This window comes from Microcaecilia unicolor, chromosome 13 (assembly GCF_901765095.1).
Source record: "Microcaecilia unicolor chromosome 13, aMicUni1.1, whole genome shotgun sequence".
Taxonomy (NCBI): Eukaryota; Metazoa; Chordata; class Amphibia; order Gymnophiona; family Siphonopidae; genus Microcaecilia; species Microcaecilia unicolor.
This window is the reverse complement of record NC_044043.1, coordinates 73,290,664-73,306,955: the sequence shown is the minus strand read 5'-3', so window position 1 is coordinate 73,306,955 and position 16,292 is coordinate 73,290,664. Positions and strand designations below refer to the sequence as shown.

General features: G+C 43.1%; 1 protein-coding gene across 2 annotated transcripts in view; it reads right to left on the bottom strand.

Moving 5' to 3' along the window:
- PRKCZ (protein kinase C zeta) overlaps window positions 1–16,292 on the bottom strand; it is a 245,692-nt gene that overhangs the window by 63,141 nt on the left and 166,259 nt on the right. For both annotated transcript variants that reach the window (XM_030185630.1, XM_030185629.1), the window contains exon 11: window positions 6,286–6,383. In XM_030185630.1, coding sequence (XP_030041490.1) covers window positions 6,286–6,383 — 98 coding nt within the window. The remainder of the gene's footprint in view (window positions 1–6,285; window positions 6,384–16,292) is intronic.

The following is a 16,292-nucleotide window of genomic DNA, read 5'->3' as shown; positions in this document are numbered from 1 at the left end:
ATTGGACATGGGGGAAAGGGGGCTTAAATAAGCTTCTGTAAAAGATGGTTGAAGCTGGTACAACAGAACATTAGAAGTGTAGTGACTGCATGGAAGAAACTTAATACATGATTGACGCTGCAATGAGACCAGTGGCATACATGTCTTCACACTTCTGTATCTGTTCAGGGAGGCCATTTCAACAAACACTGACTAAAATTAACATTTACTTTGCAGGAGTAGCTTTGTGTTTGTTACTGATCAAAAAAAGGTCATATTAAGTTTATACTAAATGTACACTGGACAATTTAATGTTTTGTTCAAATGTTTGACTCTTGTATTTTACAAGATATATATGTTTCCTTATAAACCTGATAGACCAGTCCAAACTAATGTGTTATGCCCCCTTATACATTTCATTAGAATCCTGCTACATCAGGCCAATGGGTTATGTCTCCCTACCAGCAGGTGGAGGCAGAGAGGCTGAAGATTCTAGTAACATCACTGGTTATAGAGTGGTGTAGCCTGGAATCTGCCAGTATATGGTACAGGATTTCTTGTAGTTCCCATTGTTTGACACTGGCTGATGTTGTCTCTCAGAGATCAAACCATGGCTCTTCACCTGGTTAAGGCTGGAGGGGTTTGCTACCCCTCTGCAACCTTTAGTCTTAGCCCATAGGCCTTTACTCTATGTGCCTAGATGGCACAGGTCCTATGGGGCTTCCACCACCAGAGACCCCCCTATGCAGAAACCCTTACTGAGTAAAAAAAAAAAAAAAGGGGGGGGAGGGGAGAATCTGTCTGGCCTCTAAAAGGATAAAACTGATTTAAGCTTTAAAAAAATGGGTTAAGAAAATGAGATTTCTATTCACCAGCTCCTGCCTAGGTAGGCCTGATGGAATGCAGGTCCTGGCACTCTTTGGTGGAGAGTTGCACAGAACATTTAGCAGTGGCATACTTCAAGGCCAGGCTTGAGTAGTATGCTGGATAGCAAGCCCTATGGGAACTGGTGATTGAATACTGCTGCTGGCTCCTACTGCCCTCTGCATGTGATAAGGGAGCACAGATTGAAGCAGTGGATGGCTCGCAGAATTCCCTCAGGCTACTGTTTCTGGAGCTGTAGCTCTTGAGGGACACTTTTTTTTCCTGTTGTGGCTTCTGTGTGGATGTAAAGTTACAAAGCGCTGAGAGAACCTGATCAATAATTGACACTAACTCCAGCGGGAATGACAGCTATTTTGCAGTCAAACTGCAGTTTCCTTCCCTGGTCCAGGGAAAGTGATGATGTGTCCTTGTCAGGGTTAGGGGCTGCCACTCTCTGCTCATGTTATGTGACATCAGGTCTTCAGTGGGGGCGCATAGCTCTTTCCAGCTTTCTCCAAGTGCCTCAGACAGACTCTTTTGGGTCTCCAAGCCCTTGACCATTGTGGCCCTCTGGTGTCTTGGGAAGTCTCAGGCTTCCCATAGGACCCAGGAATCCGCTTGCTGAGTTAAGTGGGGGCCCAATGGTCACTCTTTGCTGGTCCCTCCTCCATGGAAGACTGATGGCGTGTAGGTAATCCAGAAGGCAAATATTTATCCTTAAGTGATTCCTTGCTAGACATTTGGGGGGGGGGGGGGGGACTCCTGGAAGAATGGGATGACTCCCTGGTGGTACACTTACTCATCAGGAAGAGTTAGTGTCAATTATTGATCAGGTTCTCTCAGCGCTTTGTAACTTTACATCCACACAGGAGCAGGTTTTGAATGGCGACCCTCATCCTGTATGGTTTGAGAAAGCCTTCCCACTTCATAGAGCATTACCACAGATGGTCGGCCTCAGGGGCACTAAGCTGATGAACAAGCTGTACCCTCTTCCCCAGGAGGACCTAGATCATCTTTGAGTTCACAAGATAGATGCCTTGGTGACAGCAGTTACCAAGACTACCATGATTCTGGCTGAATGTGGTTCTGCCTTTAGGGATTCTCATGACAGAAAAGTGGTGTCACATTAACACAATGGAATTTGAAGTGCCCACCTTTTCTTCAGTTGTAAGAAGGAGCAGGGGCAGCTGGTCTGAACATCTTGGTACAGCCTTAGCAAGGCACCAGCCTCTACATCTTTCCCCTGTAGCTGCTCATGGGTCAACTCTTATGCAGGATTATGAAGCATTAATTTTTAGTGGTTAGGGTGGTGGACTTTGGTCCTGGGGAACTGAGGAACTGTGTTCGATTCCCACTTCAGGCACAGGCAGCTCCTTGTGACTCTGGGCAAGTCACTTAACCCTCCATTGCCTACCGCATTGAGCCTGCCATGAGTGGGAAAGCGCGGGGTACAAATGTAACAAAAAAATAAATAGTCACTCTAATAGATCCACGTTGGCCTCTGTCCTTGGTATGTGGTTCTGTTGCTAAGAGGGCAGGCTTTCTTCAACAGGTTTTAGTGCTCATGGAGAACCCAGATCCCTTTTGGCTTACAGCTCAGCTCTTGACAGGTATCATAGCTACTAAGTTGAAGGCTTGTAGGTAGTCTACATCCCTGGCATATGTCAAGAGTATGAAAACTGTTTGTGTACTGGTGTTCAGTTGGGGAGCTATTTCCTTGGGAGATAGCTATCCTTTCTTTCTTTTTTTGTAGGAACGACAGGAGCAAGGTTATGGCCTTTAATTCGCTTAAGGCCAGGTGGAGGCCATTTCTTGTTTTTTTAAATTTTGCAATTTACATCAAGAAAATCTTGAAGCACAATAAGCTTGATTATGAGGAAAAACAAAACAATACCATCATTAATCTTAGGAATCTAACCAATAATCAAACTAGATTAGACCACATAAAGAGAGGGATTCCAACCCACTCAACCAGAGGAAATCGGTCTAACAAAGAAAAGAAAAGAAAAGAAATGGCCACCACCTGGACCTTAAGATTTGTCCATCCTTCAGAGCAGTCTTGCCCCAGTGGGATCTCAATTCAGTGCTGTCTTGGCAGGCCTTCCTTTTGATCCTCTCCACTGGACTTCCTTGAAGGATCTTCCCTTGAAAACAGTTGTTTGTTATTTTTCTGGCTATGAGAATTTTTGGAATTCCAAGCACTTTCTTATAGGGTTTCCTATTTGTCTCTCAGGGGACTCAGCTTCTATTCTTACTGTCTTATCCTTTTCTGAAGATGGTGCCCCCATGTCAAACAGATCAGATGGTTTCTTTTCCATCCTTCTTTGCATAAGCTAGAGGTTTGCAAAGTCCTCCTCAGTTATCTGGTCACTAATTCCTTCAGGAAGTCCAATAATCTTTTTCTGCTCTTTAATGGTCCATATAAGGGGCAAGTGGCCTCTAAATCATTGCCAGTGCATTGGATCAAGGCAGTTATTGAGGCGGCATACATTCTCTACTAGAAGATGGTTCCACAGATCTTCATGCTCATTTAGTGAAGGCTCAGGCACCTTCTTAGGCAGATGACAGAGCACTGACCCCAGAGAATATTTGTAGAACAGCAATTTGGTTATCACTGCATTCTTTTTTCAGGCATTATATTTTAAGGTTGAAATATGAACCAGAAATAGCAATAATTCTGGCAGGGCTGTTCTGTCTTCCTCCCATCCTCAGGAATAAAATTTGGTACATCTCATTAGTCTGGACAGGTCTAGCAGGATAAGGAAGGGGAAATTACTCTTACTTGAAATTTCTTTTCCTTGATTCCTGCTAGACCAGTCTAGAATCCACCCTGGAAAACAATGGTTTGGGGTGTTCTTGGTTCCCATGCTTGGCACTAATGCTTAAGATTAGTTCATGTTCTGCAAAGGCTTCCCTAAGGGGAAGTTGTTCTTTGATTTGCAAATGCTTTTGTTTTCCACTGTTATTGGTGGCTTTGGCATAAGCATACTGTAAGGTTTCAGACTGCATTGTAGTGGGATATATTGCCCATACCTGTTTGAATGCATAAGGCCTGCATTGCCTAACTGAAATCTATGAACCAAACTCTAGACCATGAATCATCTTTTTAGGACAATATTGTCATGGTTGTTACAAGACTTCCTACAGCAATGGACTGACATTCCAAGGAACATCTGTGTTTTCTTTCTCTGGTGTGAAACCTACAGAGTGAGATTTACACCGACACTGGCATGTGATAATCTTTGCTGACTGTCTCTTGTCAGGCACCAGCAGTACCAGCTCTGATAATGACGACTATCACCAAGGACAGGGGCCTCATATCATCTGCACAGGCATTCCTGTGCCAAGCTAATGACAATTACCATCTGGTTAGCTCAGTGATCCTAGTGGACCAAAGCTTTACCATTCACTATTCACGTGAACACTTCATGCCAGCAGTCTTTGCCAAGCTCATCCAATCAGAGAACTGTTACATGCATGATATGATGAGGGGGAATCTACACAAGGAGTTAGACACAAGAGCTACACAGGCAGTTAAGCCTGTCAGACTGAGAGACAGACACCTTTCCCTGATGGGTGTCATTTCACTAGCCCACATGTAGTTCCTCTGAGTATTACTGACGGACTAAAGCCCTCAGTGCTCATAAAAGAACTGAACTATGAATGTGTGCCATACTAGGTAGCATCTTAGCTTCAACTAAGATAGTTCCAGAGAAGAGCTGTGTGCATTCCAATTTCAGTGCTGATAGACTTCCACAACGAATACAGCCTGAAGACACAGTAGACCAGGCAGCTTATCTACATGGCCTTGGTTCTGGAGCCGGCGGGAAAACTTCAGCTTGGAGTCCGAGAGGGAAAGGAGAGACCTTCCACACAGCGGAAGCAAAAGGACTTTTCCACGCAGCCTACAGGGTGCAGGGTAAGTTATCCTTCCTATAGTTGGGGTGAGATAGAAAGCATTGCCAAGTTCCAAGTGAGTCAGAAACTTTAGCATGTGGTCTTAGGTTAGCACTGGTAGTTGTGTCTCAGGAATAATTATTAGTTGCACTGATATTGTTACCTTATTGTTCCACCATGTTACTGATAAGTCTTGCTGCTAAGTTTTCCTTATTGCTTTGCCACACTAATATATCTATTCTTCTATTTTATATATAAAACTGTAATATAGTTCCAAAGTTTGGCATTCTACTTTCATATTGCCAGCAAAACCTATTGAGAACCCTTTTCTTTGTTTTGAGATCACTTTAGGGCAAAATCATACTCCGAACACGAGACAAGCCACAAGCTCTAACCAGAGTAATTATAGCTAATTAACTAATCATCTTCTTAGCCCTACAATCATGGGAGCTTATAGCTGACAGCAATATCTTGCTGATACGAGGTAATTTGTCATCTTTTGTGATTTATATATTGTATGGCAGGTAAACGTTTCTATAGCAGGCAGATTTAAGACTTTAGTTTCTTGTAAGATCGTAACTCTGTCTCTGACCATTCAGAGGTTACAGGAGGTTGTAAATCATTATTGCATAGGAGTAACAAGACAAAACTGGAAATTCTGTAGCCAGAAGATTAAGCTTTTGAAGCAAACCAAAAATGTGATTTCTTGTAGCGATTGCAGGAAAGATTACGGAGAGAGTGCGATTGTGCTAACAGTTGGTTATTGCACCACTCTTTATACGAATGATGTCACTAAATCTTCAGTTTCTTTGCCTCCATCTACTGTTAGAAGGACACAACTCACTAGGGTGGATGGTCTAGTAGAAATCAAGGAAAACAATTCTGAGGCAAGAGTAAATTCCACCATATACACACAAACACACACATACAATATGACAGAGAATAATTTTGGTATCTAAGATATGTACATATTTGTTCTATTGGCAGAATCTCTTCAGTATTTTGTTATGTGCAACCATTTTTCAGTAAAAAATTAGACCTGGCATATTACTCCCTTTCTTAGTATGCACAGTACTGTTTATTCACTTGGAGGCATATTTTCAAAGCACTTAGCCTTCCAAAGTTCCATAGGTTTCTATGGAACTTTGGAAGGCTAAGTGCTTTGAAAATATGCCTCTTGGTATAGCAAACTTAAAAACAATTCCAGTCATATCTACTTAAAAAGCTACAAGGTTTCTCAAACCAGTTTTCAGGACATCCACAATGAATATCATGAGATGAATCCACATGCACCGCCACTGTATAAAAATCTCTCTCATGCCTATTTGTTGTAGGTATTCTGAAAACCTGACTAGCCAGCTGTGTCCCGAGGACTGGGTTGAGAACCACTGTGCTAGAATCTCTGCACCAGTGATCTGTTTGATTTGTTCTGAAAACCAGCTTCCATAACACTTCAATACAACACACTAAAGTCTTAAAAACAAATTACCAGAATTCTGACTTTTAAAGAGGAAGAAAGTGAACACAACCAAGTTTCATTCTTACCTGCTCGCTGTTTGGAAGCAGGAGTGTAAGCCAACTAAGAACGGGTTACTCGAGGCCTGTTCAAACACATGTTTCTCAGTCTGTACCCAATCAATGTCCTGAAATGGTAAGCATAAATTAAACTGAGAATCACATTTTCCTTTTACGTGCTTTTGTGACTTCATAAAAGAAAACAAAAAAAAAACCCAGACAGACCACCATTGGGTATTTATAAATTATAATTTTCGGAAGACTCGTTTCGTAGGGCACTGTTTTATTTATAAATTAGAAAGGCAGCAGTGGGGTAACTATCAGAAATACAGCATGGGATATATGATTCAGTGGACTATTATACCTATCCCACTGTGGCAAGTGTTCTAAGTTAAAGGCTTTGTGCTGAGTTTTAGACATAACGGGATGAATTTATGCCTATACAGTACATATACTATAATGACGATAAAAACAACAGACGGCACCAGGAATCCAAGGCCACTATTTCCTTCCATGAATAGTAATAAATGACTGTGGCAGGCTGACTTGTGGCCATGTAAACCTTTATGTAAAAGCTCAGACCAAATGCATGCATTCTGATTTTCTATTACTCCTGAGACACTTCCACATCAATTCATCACTCCAAATAATTTCTTATGCTGAAGAAAATATATGTTGAAGACAGCCATGTATTTCCATCTAGCTTTAGCCAACCTGAGGAGCAAATGCCCAAGCGTGAAATCAAATCTGTGTGTCTTGCTTGGTAATGCAGATCACTTTTGCTCACTTGGCTGCTCTCACAGTGTCCTTTTAGTAAGTATTACACCTCACATTCTCATAGAAAGGTCATGCTCCAAAAAGATGTCAGATCAAGAATGCAACAGACTTACATGTTGATACAGAGAACATACTAATACACAGCCACTTCAGATCTTGTATTGTCCGATGTGTCTTAGTGCTTCAATTCTCCACCCCTTCAACACAGTGGCCTGCCCCCCCCCCCCCAACTGGATCTGTGCCCCTGGTTTGGCTGGTAGGGTTCCCCAACCCCCGCCAGCTGAAGCATTTTTTCCAGTGCTGGTCTCCAATGCTGCCGCTTTTCCTGCCCTGCTTTCTCTTCCCCTCACGTCCGGCACGCGCATGCTCAATTTCATTAAAATGAGCGTGCCGGACTTGACTGGAGGAGGAGAGAGAGCAGGGCAAGAAATGCGGCGGTGCCGGAGACCAGTGCTGGAAAACGTACTTCAGCTGGTGGGGTTTGGGGACCCCCACCAGCCAAGGCATGTGCGGCGGCGGTGCTTCAGCTGGCAGGGGTTGGGGATCCCCACCAGCCAAGTTACGTGCAATAGCAGCAGAGGCGGTGGGTGGGTGGAGGGTGATCAAAATATGCCCCCTCACTTTGGGCTCTGGCCCCCCCCCACCTCGAAGTCTGGCTACGCTCCTGCTTCAACATACAGTAGGTAGGCATTTCTACAATCTCACAATAAATAAAGCCTAATGATGGAGACTTGATGGGTAACAAATTAGGGAAATTCTACCTCTCTAAAAGATTTCTAACTAAAGGCAGTGGATCTACAACCACTTTGCTTAGGAAAATGCTTGCTACAGATGCACAATTATCTCTGTAGTAAAACTGTGCGTGAAATTTTGGGAAAACAGCAAATGGCACCTTATTGAGGTATGAACACCTCTTCTGAGCTTATTTGCATGATATGACTTCCCAATGGCTAATTCTAAATCTGAATAAAATTTTACCACTGCAAAGGTCAAAACTCCCAGAAGCTTCTGCAAAAGGGGCTTCCCATGCAAAAAAAACGATGAAACCCAGAAACGTCTGAGGTTCTATGCATTTGTGTGTGCAAAGCCCTAGGTCCAGATGTTTCTGCATATTAGTACAACCTGTGTCTGGTCCACTTTTTATTATACTATGTTTGATTATTCATAACAGTTATTTTCTAGAAGGTGGAGTTACTTACTGTGAAGGGGGTTCTCCATAGACACTAGTGGAATGGAGGCACATTCTCTCTGGTGACACTGCTGATAGGTCCATGTGCTGGAGCATTCCTTTAGCTCAAAGGAAGCATGAGGGAATAAAGAGGCAGGGTCTGGTAGCCTATGTTTCTCTTTGGATGAAGAATGGTGGCTTGGTTCAGCCTGGAGCTGGCAAGCCTTTTGGGAGTATTTTTTCTGTATTGCACCCCAGATGGGCAGAAGATACAGCGATGTGGAAAACTTTCTCCCTATTTATTACATATACAGAGTGAGGGAAAAAAAAAAAGGTAACCCCCTAAAGTTTTTTGCAGTTCTCTCAGCACTGCTGCTCCTTGTGATCTTGGGCAAGTCACTTAACCCTCCATTGCCTCAGGTACAAACTTAGATTGTGAGCCCTCCTGGGACAGAGAAATATCCCGAGTACCTGAATGTAACTCACCTTCAGCTACTACTGAAAAAGGTGTGAGCAAAATCCAAATAAATTATTTGAGATTCTGTTGCTACTATTTGAGATTCTATATGAATGTTGATATTATCTGAGATTGTACATGGAATGTTGCTACTATTTGAAATTCTGTTGCTACTATCTGAGATTCTACACAGAATATTGCTATAGTGGAGGAGTGGCCTAGTGGTTAGAGCACTGGTCTTGCAATCCAGAGGTGGCCGGTTCAAATCCCACTGCTGCTCCTTGTGATCTTGGGCAAGTCACTTAACCCTCCATTGCCTCAGGAACAGATTGTGAGCCCTCCTGGGACAGAGAAATATCCAGAATACCTGAATGTAACTCACCTTCAGCTACTACTGAAAAAGGTGTGAGCAAAATCCAAATAAATTATTTGAGATTCTGTTGCTACTATTTGAGATTCTATATGAATGTTGATATTATCTGAGATTGTACATGGAATGTTGCTACTATTTGAAATTCTGTTGCTACTATCTGAGATTCTACACAGAATATTGCTATAGTGGAGGAGTGGCCTAGTGGTTAGAGCACTGGTCTTGCAATCCAGAGGTGGCCGGTTCAAATCCCACTGCTGCTCCTTGTGATCTTGGGCAAGTCACTTAACCCTCCATTGCCTCAGGAACAAACTTAGATTGTGAGCCCTCCTGGGACAGAGAAATATCCAGAGTACCTGAATGTAACTCACCTTCAGCTACTACTGAAAAAGGTGTGAGCAAAATCCAAATAAATTATTTGAGATTCTGTTGCTACTATCTGAGATTTTACATGGAATGTTGCTCCTATTTGAGATTCTATATGGAATGTTGATATTATCTGAGATTCTACATGGAACGTTGGTCTACATGGAATGTTGCTACTATTTGAAATTCTGTTGCTACTATTTGAGATTCTACATGGAATGCTGCTATAGTGGAGGAGTGGCCTAATGGTTAGAGCACTGGTCTTGCAATTCAGAGGTGGCTGGTTCAAATCCCACTGCTGCTCCTTGTGATCTTGGGCAAGTCACTTAACCCTCCATTGCCTCAGGTACAAACTTAGATTGTTAATCCTCCTGGGACAGAGAAATGTCCAGAGTACCTGAATGTAACTCACCTCGAGCTACTACTGAAAAAGGTGTGAGCAAAATCCAAATAAATTATTTGAGATTCTGTTGCTACTATTTGAGATTCTATATGAATGTTGATATTATCTGAGATTCTACACAGAATGTTGCTACAGTGGAGGAGTGGCCTAGTGGTTAGAGCACTGGTCTTGCAATTCAGAGGTGGCTGGTTCAAATCCCACTGCTGCTCCTTGTGATCTTGGGCAAGTCACTTAACCCTCCATTGCCTCAGGTACAAACTTAGATTGTGAGCCCTCCAGGGACAGAGAAATACCCAGTGTATCTGAATGCAACTCACCTTGAGCTACTACTGAAAAAAGTGTGAGCAAAATCCAAATAAATAAATATATGGAATGTTGCCACTTTTTGAGATTTTGGAATGTTGCTACTATTGGACATTCTAGATGGAATGTTGCTACTATTGAGATTCTGTTGCTACTATTTCAGATTCTACATGGAATGTTGCTATTCCACTAGCAACATTCCATGTAGAAGCCTGCCCTTGCAGATCAGCAACACGGCTGCGCAGGCTTCTGTTTTTGTGAGTCTGACGTCCTGCACGTACGTGCAGGACGTCAGACTCACAAAAACAGAAGCCTGCGCAGCCGTGTTGCTGATCTGCAAGGGCAGATTCTACATGGAATGTTGCTAGTGGAGGAGTAGCCTAGTGGTTAGTGCAGTGGAACGTGGAATGTTGCTACTATTTGAGATTCTACATGGAATGCTGCTATTATTGGTGATTCTACATGGAATGTTGAGATTCTGTTACTACTATTTGAGATTCTACATGGAATGCTGCTGAATGGAGGAGTGGCCTAGTGGTTAGAGCACTGGTCTTGCAACCCAGAGGTGACCGGTTCAAATCCCACTGCTGCTCCTTGTGATCTTGGGCAAGTCACTTAACCCTCCATTGCCTCAGGTACAAACTTAGATTGTGAGCCCTCCTGGGACAGAGAAATGTCCAGAGTACCTGAATGTAACTCACCTCGAGCTACTACTGAAAAAGGTGTGAGCAAAATCTAAATAAATAATAATAAACAATAATCACTGCTTTGAATTTCAGCGAGAAATACTACATAGTTTAACTATTCTTATGTATTACTATTAAACAACATTTAATTATCTTAAGCTATATTGATGTTACTGACATTTTAGTGCTACTACCTAGAATTTTTTTGTGCATTAAAAACGTTTGAGCTAAAGTACAGTAAAATAACGTCAAATGATACAATTAATGTGTCAAACTTTTGCAGTCTCTGGGCTAAGGGAAACTCTGGCACATAGCCTCCATCAGTGACAACATAGAATGCACTTGCATTCCCCTGCTTGTCTGCAAAGGATGTTTTGTTCCTTATTTATTCCCTGTACAGAACAAGAAGCAAGGCTGAGAGAGGGAATATATGATCTCTGAATTAAATAGCCAAAACATTGAGCAGATGCAAAACCTTCACAGTTGATTTTGTGCTAACAAAACACTGACACCCAGTGGTGAAACAGTGAAATAACTGACAGACTTTCAAATCTTGCACTTTTGAGAGGGTGCTAAGAATGTGACTCAAATTAAAATAATGAAATTGCTATTTGATCTATATATTTAACATCCCATGTCCATCAAATCTATATGGAGTAGTAATGCTGAGATCTTTCTAGGTCCCAAAAGACATTAGTCTGGTAGTTCTAAGTTGTCACTATTCCCATATTATTCTTTAGATGAAACAAGACAGTTTAGAAGCAAAATATAATATACACAAATTAAGAAGGCAATTTTTAAACAACTTTACCAGGTAATTAAGTAGTTACCACAGATGGATAGAAATTTCCTCCTGCTCCCCCCCCCCAACTCCCCCCTCCAAAAGGTAAAGCCAAAAAAGTACCCACACATTTATATACTTCATAAGAGTGGGACTGGGGCCATCAAAAAACCCATGGTGATTTCATTTTGACATCTTGCACATGCTTTAGTGTACTGACTCAGCACCTGCTGTGAAGTAGGTACAAAGTCCATGGGTACAGAATTACTCACAGTGCCAACCAGCTTTGAATTTTCACAGAAAAATATTGCAGGAATTTCTCCCTGAAGAGCTATGGTAAACTAATGGATTCAACAGGAAATGTGGGTGTATTGGCAGCACTGCATGCAAATGTTCACACTTGGCACATCAAAGCCGACAAGCCAATCGAAAAAAAAATTTGATCATATAATTGTTATGCAATTCACTGCCATCTCTGGTTATTTCTGTACTTGACACACAAACGTTCTTGTTACCAAATTTTTTTTAATACCGAGCCTTGAAATAATATTTTGTGAATAGTCCACATCTACAATAAGCCATTAATGCCAAGTGTTTTTCATGTTGAGGTAGTACCATACTTTAGGTATTTTTCCCTATTCCTCCCTTTCCAAACAGACAAGGCGCTACGTTCCACAGGCAGGCACAGAGCTGTGTCCTACACGCAGACACAGGACTGTGCCCCACACTGAGACCTGCAGAGAAAGAACTACACTCAACATGTGACAATGGAACTGCGTTCAACATGCAGAGATGAAAGGTTGCAGAATAAGTAGCGAAGGAACTTCACTCAACATGCCATGATAGAGCTGTCCTCAACATACAGCGATGGAGCTAAAGCCAACCTGGAACTGTGGAACTGTGCCCAACATACAGCGATGGAGCTAAAGCCTACCTGGAACTGTGCCCAACATGCAGCGATGGAGCCATGCCCAACATTGAACGGTGGAACTGCATGGAATAATGGAGCCGCGCCCAACATGGAACGATGGAGCCACGCCCAACATGGAACGGTGGAACTGCATGGAATAATGGAGCCACTCCCAACATGCAGCGATGGAACGGCATGGAATAATGGAGCCGTGCTCAACATGCAGCGATGGAGCCGCTCCCAACATGCAGCGATGGAACGGCATGGAATAATGGAGCCACGCTCAACATGCAGCGATGGAGCCGCACCCAACATGCAGCGATGGAACGGCATGGAATAATGGAGCTGCGCTCAACATGCAGCGATGGAGCTGTCATCAACATGCAAAATACATAAATGGAGCCCCAGGGAACAGCCAGAGAAGAAGGTGCTGCCAGGAGGCCAACAGGGAAGGAGCACAACTTGTGGAAATGCAGACCTGGCGCTGCACTCCCCTGGCCCAGAGGGACTAAAACTACAAGAAGAGAAGGTCCCGTGCCACAAGAGACACTCTCGGCCCCCAAGTGGTCTCTGAGCCACAATGACCGCCCTCCTAGGCAACCGATACGGAGCAGCAGTCAACGTAGAGAAAGAACTCCCGCCAAGAGGGAGGTAAGCATCACAGATCTGGAATCCTCAGACCATAGGGAGTAAAATGCAGCCGTAAGGCAGTGAGGAAGAAACAACTCTCGCCAGGTCAGGAACAAAGAGGAAACTGGCCACTAACACCAAACTGAGGAAAAAACAGCTAAGGAAGAGTCAAACTCCACACCTAGAACAGAGCCACTTCCCTGGAGAAAAGTAGATAAAAGCGCAGAGTTAAGAGGCAATAATCCAGATGCACAGCAATAGATCTGCTCAGCAGGAAAGAACTGCGCCCCTTACAGAAAAAGGAAGGAGTGCCAAATGTGCCAGGAGAGAGGCGCCTGAAACTAGAAAAGGCAAAATCCACTTGTGCCAGGCTAAAACTCCCGCCTGAAAGCAAGGGAAGCAAGGAAGAGCTGTGGCAAACTAGTCCTAAAAAGGCCCATTCCCATAAAGAGACACTGAACTGAGTCCAAGCAAAAGACTGGAAAGAATGGCGCTCCCGAGGGTACTCAGAAGAGGGATTTGAGCTAGCAGTTGCACACCAAGGGCAACTCGGACCCCCGCAGACAAACACAGCAGACAGGAGGGATCCATGGGGACGAGAGAACCAGAACCTCCCTAAGGAAGGGAGGAAAAACTACTGCCAAAACAAGAATCAAACAGCAGGGGCGTCTCAAGCAAGATGCCTGAAGCAGCAGAGACCGGAATGTCTGTAGTTCCATGATCTAGACACGAGCCATACCCCACAAAAAAAAAAAAAAAAAATTAAAGAAATTGGTACTAGCTCGGAAGGGTTCAAGATCAGAATTAGATGACGGCCAGCGAAATTCAAAGAAACTTCACAAGCAGCCCCCTAGAATACACTGCCAAAGGTGGGAAAATAAATCAGGTAACAGGCAAGAGAAAGAAGGAAAAATAAAGTTTCTTTTTTTTTTTTTAAACAATCTTTTTCACTAGTGACCTCAGAGGCAGAAAAGGAGGAAAAAAAACAAAGTTTCTTCTTCTTCCTTTTTTTTTTTTTTGTAAACCACCTTCTTCACTAGTGACAGGAATTAATAAAGGTTTACCTCAGAGGCAGAAATTCAGATATACCTACCACCACAGAAGAGAAGAACCCCACAGGGGAGATAAGTTACTCTATGCCACAATTAACCATCAACCTGCTAGAAAGACAGCCAAGGGAGGTAGGGGAGGGGAGGGAACCAGGGTCACTGGATATCACCCTAGCTGGCAGATGAGGAAATCAGGACCACTGAGTATCATCTAAAACTAGCCCCAACATGGCTACCAGCACACCCCTGGCTCCACTGTCACCTGAAGAATCTGGGACAGGAGCTACCAGCCAGCAATCCAGAGCAGCTGCACGATCCGTCCACCATCCGCTAGGAGCCAGAGAAAATACTGAACATTCCAGGCTGCATGATACCCTTAAGGGGCGGTTCACTTGGAACTATTTTCTTTGTCTCCTTCCGCTGGTAGATGGACACAACCCATTAGTCGGGACTGGTCTGGTATAGATGACAGGGAATGCCATAGTGCACTGTCACTTTAAAAAAAACAAACCTCTGAGGCAGTGTCCCTACCGCACATGTGAGGGTGTCTTCCAACAGAGGACCAGCAGTATAATACGAAAGTTAAGAAGACAACTCCAAAGGGAGGCGAGAGGGATGTGAAAATATATGCCTGCTATCCTCTGAGAACACCTGCTACAGATAAGTATCTTTGCTTTCTCCAAGGTCAAGCGGGCATGATACTCTTACATGGAGGACTCACTAGCTGCCAGGCTCACAATGTTAATATAATGAACTTGGTAGCTGAAGTAGAAAAGTGAAACTGATGGGAAAAAAGGGCTGAAGGGTGGAGTTGACATTCAAGTAGTAACAAGATTTTGCAAGACTGCTTGTCCAAACTGGTTATCCCGCCTGGAATGGTGCTCCAGACAGTGGTGAGCAGCAAAGGTATGGATAGAAGACCACACTGCCACCTTGCAAATTTCCTCGATGGAGGCTGAGCGGAAATGGGCTACTGAAGTTGCCATGGCTCTTACATTGTGTGCAGTGACATGGCCATGAAGGGACAAGCCCAATCTGAGCATACGTATTCAAGATACAGTCAACTAGCCAAATCAAGATAGTACGTTTGGTGATGGGAATCCTTATTTATTTATTTATTGCATTTGTATCCCACATTATCCCACCTCTTTGCAGGCTCAATGTGGCTTACAATACATCTTGGATAGTGGAAATAGACGAGAATATACATTTGGTGTTACAGAAGGATATTGGGTTGCATGGTAGTGGAATACATGACAGTAGTATAGCAGAATACATTATAAGACATTTCTGGATATATGTGAAGGATATTACATGTGTTGATCTTTGTGGTATATCTTGTCAAAGAGATGAGTCTTCAGTAGTTTGTGGAAGCTGGTCAATTCATAGATCCCTTTTAGGTTGCGTGGTAACGCGTTCCAGAGTTGCGTGTTCATATAGGAAAAGGTAGATGCGTGCATTAATTTGTATTTTAGACCTTTACAGTTGGGAAAGTGAAGATTAAGGAATGTACGGGAAGATTTTTTTGCATTCCTGGGTGGTAGGTCTATTAGGTCTGACATGTAGGCTGGGGCATCTCCATGGATGATTTTGTGAACTAGGGTACATACTTTGAACGTGATGCGTTCTTTAAGTGGGAGCCAGTGTAGTTTCTCTCGTAGGGGTTTTGCACTTTCATATTTTGATTTTCCGAATATGAGTCTGGCTGCCGTGTTCTGGGCTGTTTGGAGTATTTTGAGTATTTGCTCTTTGCAGCCGGCGTAGAGTGAGTTGCAATAGTCCAGGTGACTGAGTACCAATGACTGTACCAGATTGCGGAAGACGGTCCTTGGGAAAAATGGTCTTACTCTTTTCAGTTTCCACATTGATTGGAACATCTTTTTGGTTACGTTTTTCGCGTGATTCTCAAGTGTTATGTGCCGATCGATGGTAACTCCAAGAATTTTCAGGGTGTCTGAAATTGGTAGATTTAGTTTTGGTGTGTTGATAGTGGTAAATTTATTTGTGTTGTGTTGCGAGGTGAGTATTAGGCATTGGGTTTTTTCTGCATTAAGTTTCAACTGAAATGCATCTGCCCAGGAATGCATGATATGTAGACTTTGGTTAATGTCGTTGGAAATTTCTTTTAGATCTTGTT